The sequence below is a fragment of the Pistacia vera genome, unplaced genomic scaffold, assembly GCF_008641045.1.
Source record: "Pistacia vera cultivar Batoury unplaced genomic scaffold, PisVer_v2 Contig494, whole genome shotgun sequence".
NCBI classification, from domain to species: domain Eukaryota; kingdom Viridiplantae; phylum Streptophyta; class Magnoliopsida; order Sapindales; family Anacardiaceae; genus Pistacia; species Pistacia vera.
In genome coordinates, this window is record NW_022196328.1 from 84,751 (window position 1) to 98,871 (window position 14,121).

The 14,121-nt window shown below is 34.6% G+C and overlaps 1 protein-coding gene and 1 non-coding gene across 2 annotated transcripts; one reads left to right on the forward strand and one right to left on the reverse strand.

The window, feature by feature from the left end:
* Window positions 1–4,405: 4,405 nt before the first annotated feature.
* Window positions 4,406–4,512, reverse strand: LOC116105161. Its single transcript, XR_004124037.1, has one exon. It is a non-coding gene; the product is annotated as a small nucleolar RNA R71 (small nucleolar RNA).
* Window positions 4,513–4,570: 58 nt separating this feature from the next.
* On the forward strand, window positions 4,571–6,151 carry LOC116105152. Its single transcript, XM_031391571.1, has 2 exons — window positions 4,571–4,780; window positions 4,874–6,151. Exons 1-2 carry the CDS (start codon window positions 4,571–4,573, stop codon window positions 6,149–6,151), a joined length of 1,488 nt encoding a protein of 495 aa, XP_031247431.1.
* The last annotated feature ends 7,970 nt before the right edge of the window (window positions 6,152–14,121 follow it).

Below are 14,121 nucleotides of genomic sequence, written 5' to 3' on the forward strand. Positions count from 1 at the left end.
AGTGAATAACCACATCACTCGTGACTTGACAACAATAAAAGTCGCTATTAGAAAATGACAATCAACTGTCAGTTGATGGGGTTTGCTCAATTGGATCAACATAACATAGACCGCCTGCCTAACTCCATGTCTCAACCTCATCCAAGAATATATACTTTACAACTGCTTTTCTTTTATTTCTTTCTCCAACCCTTATCATTATTGTTGCCCGGTATGTACATACATGGGGCATCAGCTTACCTAATTACCCGTATTTTTTTTTTTTAAGTAGTATTATTAAAAAAGAGAAAGAATATACTGAGAAATCATAGAAAAACTGACCATCCTATCTTAGGACAAGCCGTGGGATAGGAACAAAAACACAAACTTAAAAGACCGAGAACATAATCTCTTCTTATTTGTCTATCTTAAACACACGAAAGATGAGAGACAAGTGAAGAGGAACAAGCAAAAGAACACAAAGACAAAGACATTCTACCACAAGACATTTCCTGGGATAGGATTTAATAAAACCTAAACAAGACTACAAACAATAATACATAACATCATTCTTACCTCAGGACAAGCTTTGCGTTAGTAAGACCCATGTTCATTGCAACATCATTCCTACCCATATATTTCCAATGCTGCTTATTAAATTTCTTAATTTTATATAAGATAAAAATAAAAAGTCCCCTTATAGATTAGTATTTTTTTATTTAAAAAAATGATTAATGAGAAAATACTATCTTTAAAGCCTACAGGAAAATATTAGAAATGCTTTTTAGAAAAGCACAAAATTTGTGCTTTTTTTCAAAGCGTTTTCTAGAAGACACCAAACACGACCATCAACTCCAAACGAACTTCAAAACCTACTCATGTATTTGAGTCTGATTTTCAAACTTTGAGAGGTTTTTTTGTAATTTCATCAAACCTCAAGGATGTAATATAAATCTCCCAATCCACATTCTTATGCTTAACCTTCATGGATTTGGGCAAGCTGCGTCGCCTCACTCGCAACTACGAAGTTTAAACCAGGGCCACAGAAGTTGTGTTTGTGTATACTTCAGCCCAAAACTAGAAGCAATCCAAATATCAAAGCCACTCCCGCAACCTTTATTCAATAAATTATAGAATTGTGTTATTTAAGCTCCACTCAATCCTTTTTTTAGCCCCAATAATAAATAAAATCTATTTTTTATGTATAACCTACATATATATTCCAAGATCACTCAACTATAATATTCTTCCTTAAGGGTTTTTTTAACCCCACGCCACCGTCTATTTTTTCTCTTGGTAAACTTCTAGTCACCATTTTTTATCTCTTGATCAAATTCTAAATGCATTCATATTTGGTTCAACAACATATTTTCTGTTTAAGCCTACTCATAGTATTTTTTTTTTTTTTTTCTTATTCCAAATACCAGTCTACTGTGTTGGCTACCTCCATTGATGATAGAATTGTAGAAGGTGGGGATGACACTTAAACAATATGAAGCGAAAAACCTTTGCTGAAGAAAGTAATAGGAGTTTTCTTCTATATCAGATTTTTTCATGATTTTTTTTTTTTCAACAAAGAAAAAAAAAATGACAAAAGATCAAATATAAGAAATTTTGAAAAATAATTAAAACTTACTTTCATGATCATTATCTTCCACTGATTGAAATAATCTTCTACCACTTCAGAATACTTTAATCTAAAAAATATAATTCCAAAAGTGTTAAAAGAAATCAGGGTTGTAGGAAATAAAGTTTTTTTTTTTTTTTTCCTAATATCTGGGGTATACTAAGAAATTAAATGCCCTTTTAGTAATTACAAATTAAAAATATATATAATTTTTTGAAAAACTATTATTAGGTCTTAGAAAGAGATTGGGTAGGACTTAAATAGCATCTCTCTAAATTCTATTTAGATAGCATTTTTTATATCATAAATATTCATATTAATTGAATTAATATTAATTTTCAATATATCTAAATTACATTTTTTCTTCTTTTTTTTAATTATTTTAGTCAATAATTTATAAGTGTTAAGTAAGAACAGCAATTGAAAGAAATGTGCTAATACAGACAATAGTCCATATCAAAATTATGTTTTCGATCGTGTCATATAATACAAGTAGGGGTGAAAGCTGAGCCGAGCGGCTCGAGCTCGACTCAAGAAATATTTGAAATCAGCTCGGTTTTGGACGAGCCGATCACAAGCCAAGTTCGAACACCGAGCTACTCGGCTCATGAAGCTCGCAAGCTTGAGCTAGCTTGATAAGAGCTTGAAAATACGTGATTAGTTAGTGATTTATTTAGAGTATTTGTGTGAAAGTTAATTCAAATTGTAAAATTTGAGTTAATCATTTCATAAATAACTTTTATAGGATCACGGGTGTATTTTGAGTATTTTTAGGTTATAAATGATATTTGAATGAAGAAGGATGATGTCAATGGAATTTTTGACGAGTAGGAACGAACGGTGCAAGAATTGGAGTTGAAATGAGGAAGTTGTGATGCTTTGAAGATGAGACTAAAAACTTGGAAATTCTTCAAGATAAGCACACTTCAATGTTTTGATCATAACTTGAACTGTAGAAATCGAAATTAGATGATTCTTGTGGTTTTGGAAAGGTTATTCAGAGGGCTACAAAGTTCTTGACTTCACCAAATTCTAAAGATATAAGACTCGTGGGACAGAAAGAGTGATCGTCGCAACGACTGTTTCCGTTGCTGCAACGATGGAGTGCGGGCTTGGATAGGCTATTTTATTTCCTAGTCCAAGTTTGACTTGTTTGAGGCATTTAATTCTTTCCTGATTGATTTCCAAATCCTACCACCATAAATAAGGGTTTTTAATTAGTTTTTAGAGATGAAGAAAGAGAGAAGAGCGCAGCCACCATTTGGAGATCAGAATTCTTGGAGTTTTAGTTGACCAATTAGAGAAGTTTTTCTATTTTCTTTCTTATAATACGATAGTTGTTTTTAGTATTGAAATTATAAACTAAATCTCTTTTCTAGGGCTAAAGATGTAGTCCAATTTATGAATATATATTGATTTTATTGCTGTTAGTTTTAATTGAGCATTGTCTAAGTTTTATTATTGAGTGTAGTGCTTTCAATTCTTATGGATCCAAGAGTTGAATGATATCATGGGTTGAGTTAAGATCGAGAGATGAAACCTAATTAGTCTAAGATAATAAAAGCACAGATTGAGCGAACGCTAGAGATAGGTTACCGTAATCTATGAGACTCTGGTAAATTCTATAAAACTTAATGATCTCTTAACTTTTAAATCCATTTTAGAGATATTTTGGGTTGTTGATTAAGAGTTAATTTGATAATTGTTCGAGAGAAAATTATCAGAATATTAGGGAATTTGGCCTTTAGAATAAGCTTAATTAGGTTAGCAATAATTGTCAATGCATAAGATTGAATTGGTGTGAAATTTGTGCCCTAATCATATTGATTTTCAATCAAAGTTTGATAATAATTTTGCTGATATTTACTTTTAATACTTCTTTCTTAAGGATTTTGATTTATCAAATAGTAATAAGATAAATTAGTTTGGTACTTGGTAGTAATAGTTCTCTTGGGATTCGACAATCGTTACTTGAGCTTTATTACTTGCGCGATTTCGTACACTTGCGAATAGCTTGTCAAGTTTTTTAGAACTTTTACTTATGCGATTTCGTACACTTACGAATAGCCTGTCAAGTTTTTGGTGTCGTTGATGGGGAAATACTTTTTTTTTTTTTTTATCAATATCATTACAAACTATTTAGTTGCTAATTTGATTTGTTTTATTTTTGTTTTAAAATTAATTTTTATTTTGTTGTGTTTGTTTTTTTTTAGATCCTGGAGAGCTTACGTTCTAAAAGTGGCGGTGATCTTAATTCTTTCAATTATGAGATTGAGAGAACGGCTAAATAGTTGAGAAAAGAAAAGATGCAAGCCAACTTAGAAAAAATCAATGGTTGACAAGGGAATTATAAGTCATAATATGATTAATCAAGAGGTTGAGAATGAGGAAATCCCAAGGGGCAATACAACTGGTGGAGTTGTAGTTGTTCAAAGAGTATTTAAGGACTACTCTAGTCCTAATGTTGAAGGGTGCTATTCTAGCATTAGGATATCACCAATTCAAGCGAATAATTTTGAAATAAAGCCAGTAATTATTCAAATGATACAACATTCGGTCTAATTCGCAGGGTTATCTAATGATGATCCCAACTTGCATATCACCAATTTTGTAGAGTTATGCAACACATTCAAACATAATGGGGTATCTAATGATGCAATTAGGCTAAGACTTTTCCCATTTTCCCTTCAGGATAAAGCTAAGGCTTAGTTAATTTCTCTGCCATCTGGGAGCATCACTACATGGAACGAGTTAGCTCAAACGTTCCTTACGAAATATTTTCCACCTGTCAAGTCTGCCAATATGAGAAGTGATATTACTAATTTCTTCCAACAAGACATGGACTCATTGTATGAAGCATGAGAAAAGTATAATGATCTCTTACGAAAGTGTCTTCATCATGGATTGCCAATATGATCGCAAGTGCAAACATTCTATTAAGGATTACTACCAAATATTCAAGCTATGATAAATGCTGCAAGTGGGGGAGCTTTGAATAATAAAACACCAGAGGAAGCGTACAATTTAATTGAAATTATGGCAACCAACAATTACTTGAGGTCTTCAGAACAGAATTTACCAAAGAGGGTCGCGGGGGTGCCTGATGTAGATGTTTACACTGCATTTGCTGCACAACTTTCAGCTATTCAGAAGCAATTGGGTACTGTTTTAAAGGTAAATCCAATTGATTCATCTCCTTTAACTTGTGAACTTTGTGCAACTAATCACCCATCCAAGGATTGTCAATAAGGGAATCCATTTGCTTAGCCTGAACAAGCGAATTACGTCAATAATTTCCAAAGGGGCAAAGGAATCCATACTCCAACTACAATCTTGCATGAAGGAAGCATCCTAACTTCTCATGAAGCAACCAATAAACCTAAACAACCTCCTGGTTTTCAAGCTCAAGAGCTTAAATCTAACTTAGAGAATGCGCTTACCATGTTCATTGATGAGACAAGCAAGAGGTTTGAAAAGAATGAAATCCTTGTCCAAAATCAGTCAACCTCTATTAGAAACCTTGAGACTCAAATACGACAAATCCATAACATATTAACGGGAAGAGTTCAAGGTGTTTTGTCGAGTGATACAGAGAAGAATCCTAAGGAACAAGTGCATGCAATCACCCTAAGGACTGGAAGAACTTTGGAAAATTCAAAGGATGAAAAACGAATTCAAGAACAAGAGAAAGACCTAAAGGAAGAAAAGAAAGACGATCGCTGCAGCGACGAAAATGGTAGCCGCAGCGACTATGAAATTTCTAAAGATGCAAGCTTTGTTGATGACGATCGCCGTTGCGAGGAAACTTGTCACCGTGGTGACCGTGACTTTGTTCCCGAATCTTCAGAAGTTGGCACTCATCGCCGCGGCGAAAAAACTGGTAGTCGTGACAACCGTGAATCTAACCATAATGCTTCTTTAAGTCATCAGGCCAAGGAGAAAAAGGAATCCACCATTCCATACCCACACCGTTTGAAAAATCAGAAGCTTGACAAGCAATTTGGTAAGTTTATTGATGTGTTTCGAAGCTTGCATATTAATATTCCTTTTGTTGATATGTTGGAACAGATGCCAAAATATGTCCAGTTTCTGAAGGAGATCCTCACACATAAAAGAAAATTCGAGGAACACGACAAAGTTACGCTAACGGAAGAATGCAATGCACTGGTTCAAAAGAAATCACCACTCAAACTACGAGATCAAATGAGTGTTACTATCCCTTATATTATTGATAGTTGTTATTTTGATAAGGTTTTGTGTGACTTAGGGGCAAGCATTAATTTAATGTCATTTTCTATTTATGGGAAACTTAGATTGGGAGAAGTAAAGCCAACCACCATGTCTCTCCAATTGCCAATAACATATCCTAGGAGGGTGGTAGAAGACGTCTTGATTAAGGTAGACAAATTGATTTTCCCGGTAGATTTCACAGTGTTAGACATGGAGGAAAATAGGAAAATACCTTTAAGTTTAAGAAGACCTTTTCTAGCCATGGCTAGAACATTGATAGATGTCCACCAAGGGAAATTAATCTTAAGGGTATAACATGAGCATGTAGAGTTTGATGTTTTCGACTCCATGAAGTGCACATCTGAAATAGACACATGTTTTAAGATTAGTGTCTTTGATAACATAGTGGATCAAAATTTTGAAGAAAGCTACCATATTTCCCCCTTAGAGAAATTGCTTGATGAACTCTAGAGATCAAGAGGATGAAGTTGATAGTGAAGAGATAAGAGAGTGTTTAAAGTACTTAACTGCTTTACCACCTTTAGCTCGTCCTCAAGCCAACACAATTAAAGAAATTGAAGTTGTGGTAGCTCAGCCCACTTCACCAATCGAGAAGCCACCGACACTTGAGCTCAAGCAACTACCATCTCATTTAAGGTACACATTCTTAGAAAATGATAATTTTCTTCCAGTCATTATTAATGCTTATTTGAATGTTGTAGAGGAAGAAAAGTTACCGCAAATATTGGGGAAATACAAGAAGGCCATTGGATGGACAATTGCGGATATAAACGGTATAAATCCCTCAATTTGCATACACAAGATCCTAATGGAGGAGAGTTATAAGCCTACCATCCAACAACAAAGAAGATTGAACCCATAAATGCAAAAAGTGGTCATGAAGGAGGTTTTGAAGCTCTTAGATGTGGGAATCATATATCCAATCTCGGACAGTGCGTGGGTAAGTCTAGTCTAAGTAGTGCCAAAAAGGGAGGAATGATTGTGGTCCATAATGATAACAACGAGTTGATTCCAACACGAATAGTCACGAGATGAAGAGTATGTATTGACTATCGCAAACTAAATTTCGCGACTCATAAGGACCATTTTCCATTGTCATTCATCGATCAAATGTTAGAGAGGTTAGCAGGCCATGGATTTTATTGTTTCCTAGGCGGATATTCAGGATATAATCATATTGCTATAGCACTAGAAGATTAAGAGAAAACAACTTTCACGTGCCCATATGGAACATTCGCCTACCAAAAAATGTCCTTTGGCTTGTGCAACGCTCCTACCACTTTTCAACATTGCATGATGTCAATTTTCTATGATATGGTTGAGAAGTCCATTGAAGTTTTCATGGATGATTTTTCTATTTTTGGAAATTCCTTTAATGATTGCTTAACTAACCTTTCTAATATTTTGCAAAGATGTGTTAATACTAACTTGGTGTTAAATTGGGAAAAGTGTCATTTTATGGTACAAGATGGAATTGTGTTAGGACATCGCATATCCGTGAATGGAATTGAGGTAGATTGAGCAAAGATTGAAGTCATTGAGAAACTACCACCTCCAAATTCAGTGAAGGCTGTCAAAAATTTCCTTGGACATGCGGGTTTTTATAGGAGATTTATAAAGGACTTTTATAAAATCTCTAAACTTCACTGTGATTTATTAGCTAAGGATGTTCCCTTTAATTTTAATCAATAGTGTTTAGATGCATTTGAATGTTTAAAAGTAAAATTAATCTTTGCTCCTATAATTGTAACGCCCGATTGGGAACTACCTTTTAAACTCATGTGTGATGCAAATGATTATGATATAGGGGCTATTTTAGGACAGCAAAAATGTAAGAATTTGCATGTGATCTATTATGCTAGTAGGACTTTAATAGGGCCTCAATTAAATTATGCTACTACTGAGAAAGAATTCTTAGCAAAAGTATTTTCTATTGATAAATTTTGTTCTTATTTGCTAGGTACCAAGGTTATTGTGTACACTGACCATACTGCATTGAAGTACCTTCTAGCAAAATGGGATTCCAAGCCAAGGTGTTGTGACAGGTGCTGCTCCTACAAGCATTCGACTTGGAAATCAAAGACAAGAAAGGAACGAAAAATTAAGTGGCTGATCATCTATCCCGATTAGAGTCCAATGAAGAAGTCCAAGAGGAAGATAGGTCAATCAACAAATACTTACCAAATGAGTAATTATTCTCCATTCAAGAAGGGTCGTAGTTCGCAGATTTTGTCAAATATTTAGCACATAAAGTTTTGCCCCTTGGAATGAACTCTCAAAGACGAAAGAAATTTTTTGATGATTTAAAATATTATTTTTGGGAGGATCCATTTTTGTACAAACAGTGTGTAGATTAAATGATAAGAAGATGTCTGCCAAAGGAAGAGATGATGAATATTCTTCGTCATTATCATTCAATGGAAGTTGGCGGTAGAGTTGGAAAAGTAACCCACCCAGCCCGCGACGGGTTACTGCTTTTGGCGGGTTGGTTCTAACCCGCCCACCAACAAAGGCAGGCCGGGTTAGGCCCGCCATTTTTGGGGGAATGGCTGGCCCAGCCCAACCCGCCAACCCTAACCCGCCGGGTTAGGCTGCAGGTCGGGCCGGGTTAACCCCCTTTTTTTATTTTTTATTTAGTTAACTTTTCAAATAAATAATTAACAATTTATAAATGAATAAATGTAATTGTTTTTAGTTAACTTTTCAAATATCAATAATTCAATTAAATTAATTTTTTTTATTAACATTTCAAATATTAATTCAATTTTAATATAATAAAATTGTAATTAGATTTATTCATTCAATTGATAAAACTTTAGCATAAGAATGAATTATATTTTATACAAGACATGGAAATTTGAGAATAAGACTTCAGTATTTAATTTTTTTATATTTTACGTACCATAAAAAATAATAATAACAATGTGTCAAATATTATGAAGTTTTATACATTTTAATATTTATGATTTAGAAATATAGTTTAATATTATCGTGTAAAATTATTTGTAAGAGTTCAATCATAATAGTTTAATTAAAAGAAATAAAAAAATAGGGGAAACTTGAAAAAAATAATTAATTTTTTATTTTTTTGGGCCAACCCGGCTATTGCAAACAAATAGCAACCCGCTGGGTTGGCGGGTTGCCATATAGCAACCCGACCTGCCCGGGGGTTGCTGGCGGGTTGAACCCTCTTCATTGCGGGCCGGGTTAGGGTTGACCTACCTAACCCGGCCCATTTGTTCCACCTCTAGTTGGTGGCCATTTTGGTTTGACAAAGACAGTCACTAAAGTTCTTCAATCAAGATTTTTCTGGCCCATTCTTTTTAAAGATGCTTTTAATTTTGTGATGAGTTGTGATGAATGTCAACAGGTCGGTAACATAGCTAGGAGAAAGGTCATGCCTTTAAATAATATCTTAGAAGTAGAATTATTTGATGTGTAGGGTATAGATTTCATGGGACCTCTTCCTTCCTTGTTTTCTAACCGTTTTATTTTGGTTGCTTTAGATTATGTCTCAAAATGGGTGGAAGCTGTAGCATTTCCAAGAAATGATGTTCGCGTAGTTGTCAAGTTTGTAAAGAAGAACATTTTTACAAGATTCGACACACCAAGGGCCATTATAAGTGATGGAGGTTCTCAGTTCTGCAATCGTCAGTTTGCGACATTGTTAAGCAAGTGTGGTGTTACGCATCACGTTTTTACCCTATATCACTCTCAAATCAGTGGCCAAGTAGAAGTATCCAATTAACAAAGAGCTTAAACGGATCTTGGAAAAGACTGTAAGCACTCCTCAAAGGGATTGGGCAACCAAGTTTGATGACACATTATAGGTGTATAGTACAGTATTCAAAATACCCATTGGAATGTCACCTTATAAGATGGTTTATGGAAAAGCTTGTCACTTATCAATGGAGTTGGAACATAAATCATATTGGGCAATGAAATTTTGAAACTTCAATTTACAAGTGGCAGGAGCAAAACGATTACTGCAAATCAATGAGATGGAGGAATTCAGAAATCATACATATGAGAATGCTCGAATTTACAAAGAAAAGACTAAGCAAGGGCATGACAAGCATATCATGAAGAAGGAATTCGAGGGGGATAAAGTGTTGATGTTTAACTCAAGACTACGACTTTTCTAAAAAAATTATGCTCAAGATGGTTTGGACAGTTCACAGTACATCGCGTGTTTCCACATGGGGCGATAGAGGTTTACCACCCAACGGAGGGGACATTCAAAGTCAATGGACAAAGATTGAAATCTTATATAGAGCATGAAACTAATGATAAGAGGGTTTCAATTTTCCTTTAGAATCCACAATGACGAACGGAAAGGAGTTGAGCTTAAGACTTTAAACAAGCACTCATTGGGAGGCAACCCAAGATTTTAATTTCGTTTTATTTTTAGTTCTTAATTTTTGTTTAAATTCTCATTTTTATTTATTTACATTTTTTTGTATTTTTATTGGTCAATTTTATTTTGAGTCTTATTAGTTTTAGTATCTTCGTGTCTCAATTTAGATATTTGATGTGCTTTTTTTCAAGGCAGTAGCAGACCACATTCATCAGTTGCCCAACCATAACAAAATCACGCTCCTCGCGGCCAACAATTCCACCATTGTAGCCACTGTACGCTAAAAAATGAACGATAAAGAAAAGTACGATCATCGCGGCGACAAGTCACGTCGCTGCAACGAGTATCAAATTTCGATACGCAAACACAAGAACAATGCTCGCTGCAATGAAAAAACACATAGCTGCAGCAAGCATGATTTGGAAAAACAACGAGTCCCTTAATTTAAAAAAAAAAAATGCGAATTCCCAATTTATTTACTTCTCCTTTTCTCTCAAACTCCCATCACCTCCTCTTCTCCATCTAACATCTCTAAACCCTTCACCTCATCTGTCCTTCATTCCAATTTTTTTTCATCATTTTATCACTAAAAAAATCCATCTCAACTCATATATCACATAGATTCAAGAAACAATTCCAAGATTTTCACAAGTTCAAAGGCTAGGGTTCCAATTTTGGGGGATTTCAAATTGGGACAATTTTCACAAATTCAAAACAAGTTTATTACACAATCAATTCAAGTAAGTGTTTTTCCACCCACATTGCATAATATTGTTGATTGTTGCGGATTGGTTGAATTCTTTGCTTAATTGTGGAGAAATTGTATGTGATTGAGGAGTTTGTAGTGATTGAGATTGGGTGTTGTGATAGTATATTAGATTGGGTGAATTGGTTGAATGAAGAGTTATTATGATGGCACGTAAAAGAAAACCAAGAGGAGATAGGAGAGATAAAAGAAAGAGGCAGCCTTCTCACGACATTAGATTTGTAAGTCAAGCTTCCAAGGAGTGGTATGAACAGTTTGTGAAGAAACCTAGAGGGTTTATTGAAGAGAGAGGGCTGGTGTTTACTAAAAATGTTAGTGGGGATTTATGACAAAATCCTAGCTCTAGGTTGGCAAACATCTTGCAAAGAACCGCAGAGACCTGTTGTCACCACTGTGGTCAAGGAGTTTTATGTTAACGTGTCAAATATCGTTGATGGAAGGACGATGGTGAGAGGCAAGGAAGTAGTTTTTAATGCAACCACCATTAATGCATTTTACGGGCTGCTACATATTGAAGAGAATGAGAATGCGTATATGGCATACAAGTAGGAAGTGGATTATGATGCAGTGATTAACCTTCTAACGCAGGGGAAAGCAACATGGTTTATTGTTGTTGGGGAGCATATCTATTTTGAAAGTAAGTCCCAATTGCGCGCATCTAGCAGTATTTTGTATGCTCTACTTTGATGCCTTCAAAACATATCATCATAATTAGCAAAGCCAGGGCAATTCTGATGTTTGCTATCCACCGCAAGATGAGGATGAATGTGAGAGGTATAATTTTTCACAAGATTCTCAATTCGGCAAAGCATATCAAGACATGTTTTTACTTCCCTTGGTTGATCACTAAATTATGTAAGCAAGCTCAAGTGCTCTTGAATTTTGAAGAAGTGTTAATCCCACCTGGCGTGTGTCTGATAATGCATTTTTTGCACAATCTCACAATTGGGGGCAACTTGGAAGGATCCAAGACCAGAGCGTCTACATCAAAGAAGGCATCCAAGAAAAATCAATTGACAAAGATAGTGAAGATTTAGATAAATTAAGCAAGCAATAGGATTGTCAAGAAGCTTGGATGACTGAGCATATGAGGGCGCAATATGAAATGCAACATTTGCAGCTGCTTATGTTGGGATAGCAGCGCCTGAGTTTGAATGGAATGACTTTGTTTATTCGCCTGATGAGGAGGATGCCGATGCTATTGGTGATGATTTTGAGGATACCATGGAAGAATGGGCAGTGTGTTACTTCTAGAGACTTGGAGTTTTTTTGTTTTTTTCTATTTATTTTCAGTGTTAATTGTTTCTTTCATGCACTTGCTCTTTGTTGATATTTGTGTTGTTATGCTTTTGTGAACTGATTAAGTGTTTATCCAAGTATATTTCTAGTTTGTTGATGCTCTTTTTATCCATTTATTTTTATGAATAACAATGGTGGTTGATAAGGTCCTCTTTAATTTGTGATTTTGATTGAACAGTTTTGGCACACACGGACACCACCGAACTGGACAGCTTTCACACCATTAGGAATGTGGTAATGTTTTTCTTTCCTTTTTCCTTTTTTTAACATTGAGGATAGTGTTGATTTTAAGGGTGGGGGTAAGAATACGCACCTTTGTGCAAATTATGGACTTAAGGAGCAATTTTTTTTTTTTTTTTTTTTTTGTGAGTTATTTCCTTGAATTAATATGTAGGTCTATGATAGGAATATAATTACAATAACATGTAATCGGTAAAGGACATCAAATTTTGCTTTAATTATAGATGATTGTGAATGTTAATGATAATGACGTCTAGTTTGAGACTCTAGCGGTTTGTAGATTGAAAGTGGTTAGTCTATTTACTTAGAGAAGTTTTATGTGTGAATTTTTCATGGACATTTTTGCGATCTCAACAAACTCTAAAACTTATTTGATAACCAGCTGAAGCGAAATCCTAGAATTCACATTACTTAGGAAATGATTTAGGCTATTTTTGGATCGATTGAATCTTTCAGGCCAACCATTTATTTAATTACCACTAGTCAACCCTTTGAGCCTTTGCAAACACATTTAAACCTTGTTTTTCTTTTTTTTTTTAAACTTAATTAAACCTACCTTGATTATGAGCCTGAAACACATCCTTACCCATTTATTATAAGAGACTTAATTCGAGTACAAGCTTGGTGAGAGAATGTGGACAAAAGGGGGTAAGAAGTGGTGAAAATTTGTCGCACACAAAATTATTAAAAGAAATAGGTTGGGGGTTGTGGAGAGTTAGAATGATAAGGTGGAGTTGTATGTGTTTTCTTCCTAATGTGATTTCTTCCTATATGAAAAGGAAAAAATATGAAAAAAAAAAAGGAAGTGAGCACTAAGAAGCATTGTGAAAATGTGAAAATAAATAGATGGGTTTGTAGTAGTATTGAAAAAAGAGAGAGCCCGATAAAGTTTGGGACGCTTATGAGTGAAAAAGGGAAGTGTATTTGTATGATAATAATGAGAATAATGAAGATTAAGTCTCTTAATTTGATCTGTTTAAATCATTTCCATTCTTTTATGACCATATTCCTTGACCTAACGTTACAACCTATATAAAGACCCAATAATCCAAAGTAGTGTGAATTTCTACATTAATGGAGAGTGGTTTGAAAAGTGAGCCTATGGAGTTTCATTCCATGATTCATATATGAGGCATAACCCGAATTTTTTAGATCAAAACTATGTCTGTGAATGTTATGCATAAAATCATCTGGGTTTTTAAATTAATGGTTTGAGGTTGTATAGATGTTCTAGGTTCGATAACGAAATCGGAATTAATGTTTGCATTGTCTGTGGGTTTAGTATGCGATTTTTGAGAAAACTTTATGAATTGATCCAAGAATTTTTGTTCTTTTTATGTTTATTTTTATTTTTGGAGTCTAGGTTAGGTTTAGTGTGAATGTTTGTGGGTATTATCACTGGAAACCAGTGTTCTGAAAAACTGGATTGGATTGGCCGGTTCAACCAGCCTGATCAAGTTTTGCTTGCATTTTCAATTTACAAAGAGAAAAAAACCGAGATTTAGCTTTAAATCGTGTTAGACCGCATTACCAGTGTTACTGTATTAGACCGCCGGTCCAACCAGATTTGTATTAGATTTGATCCACTAAAAATCCCTAACT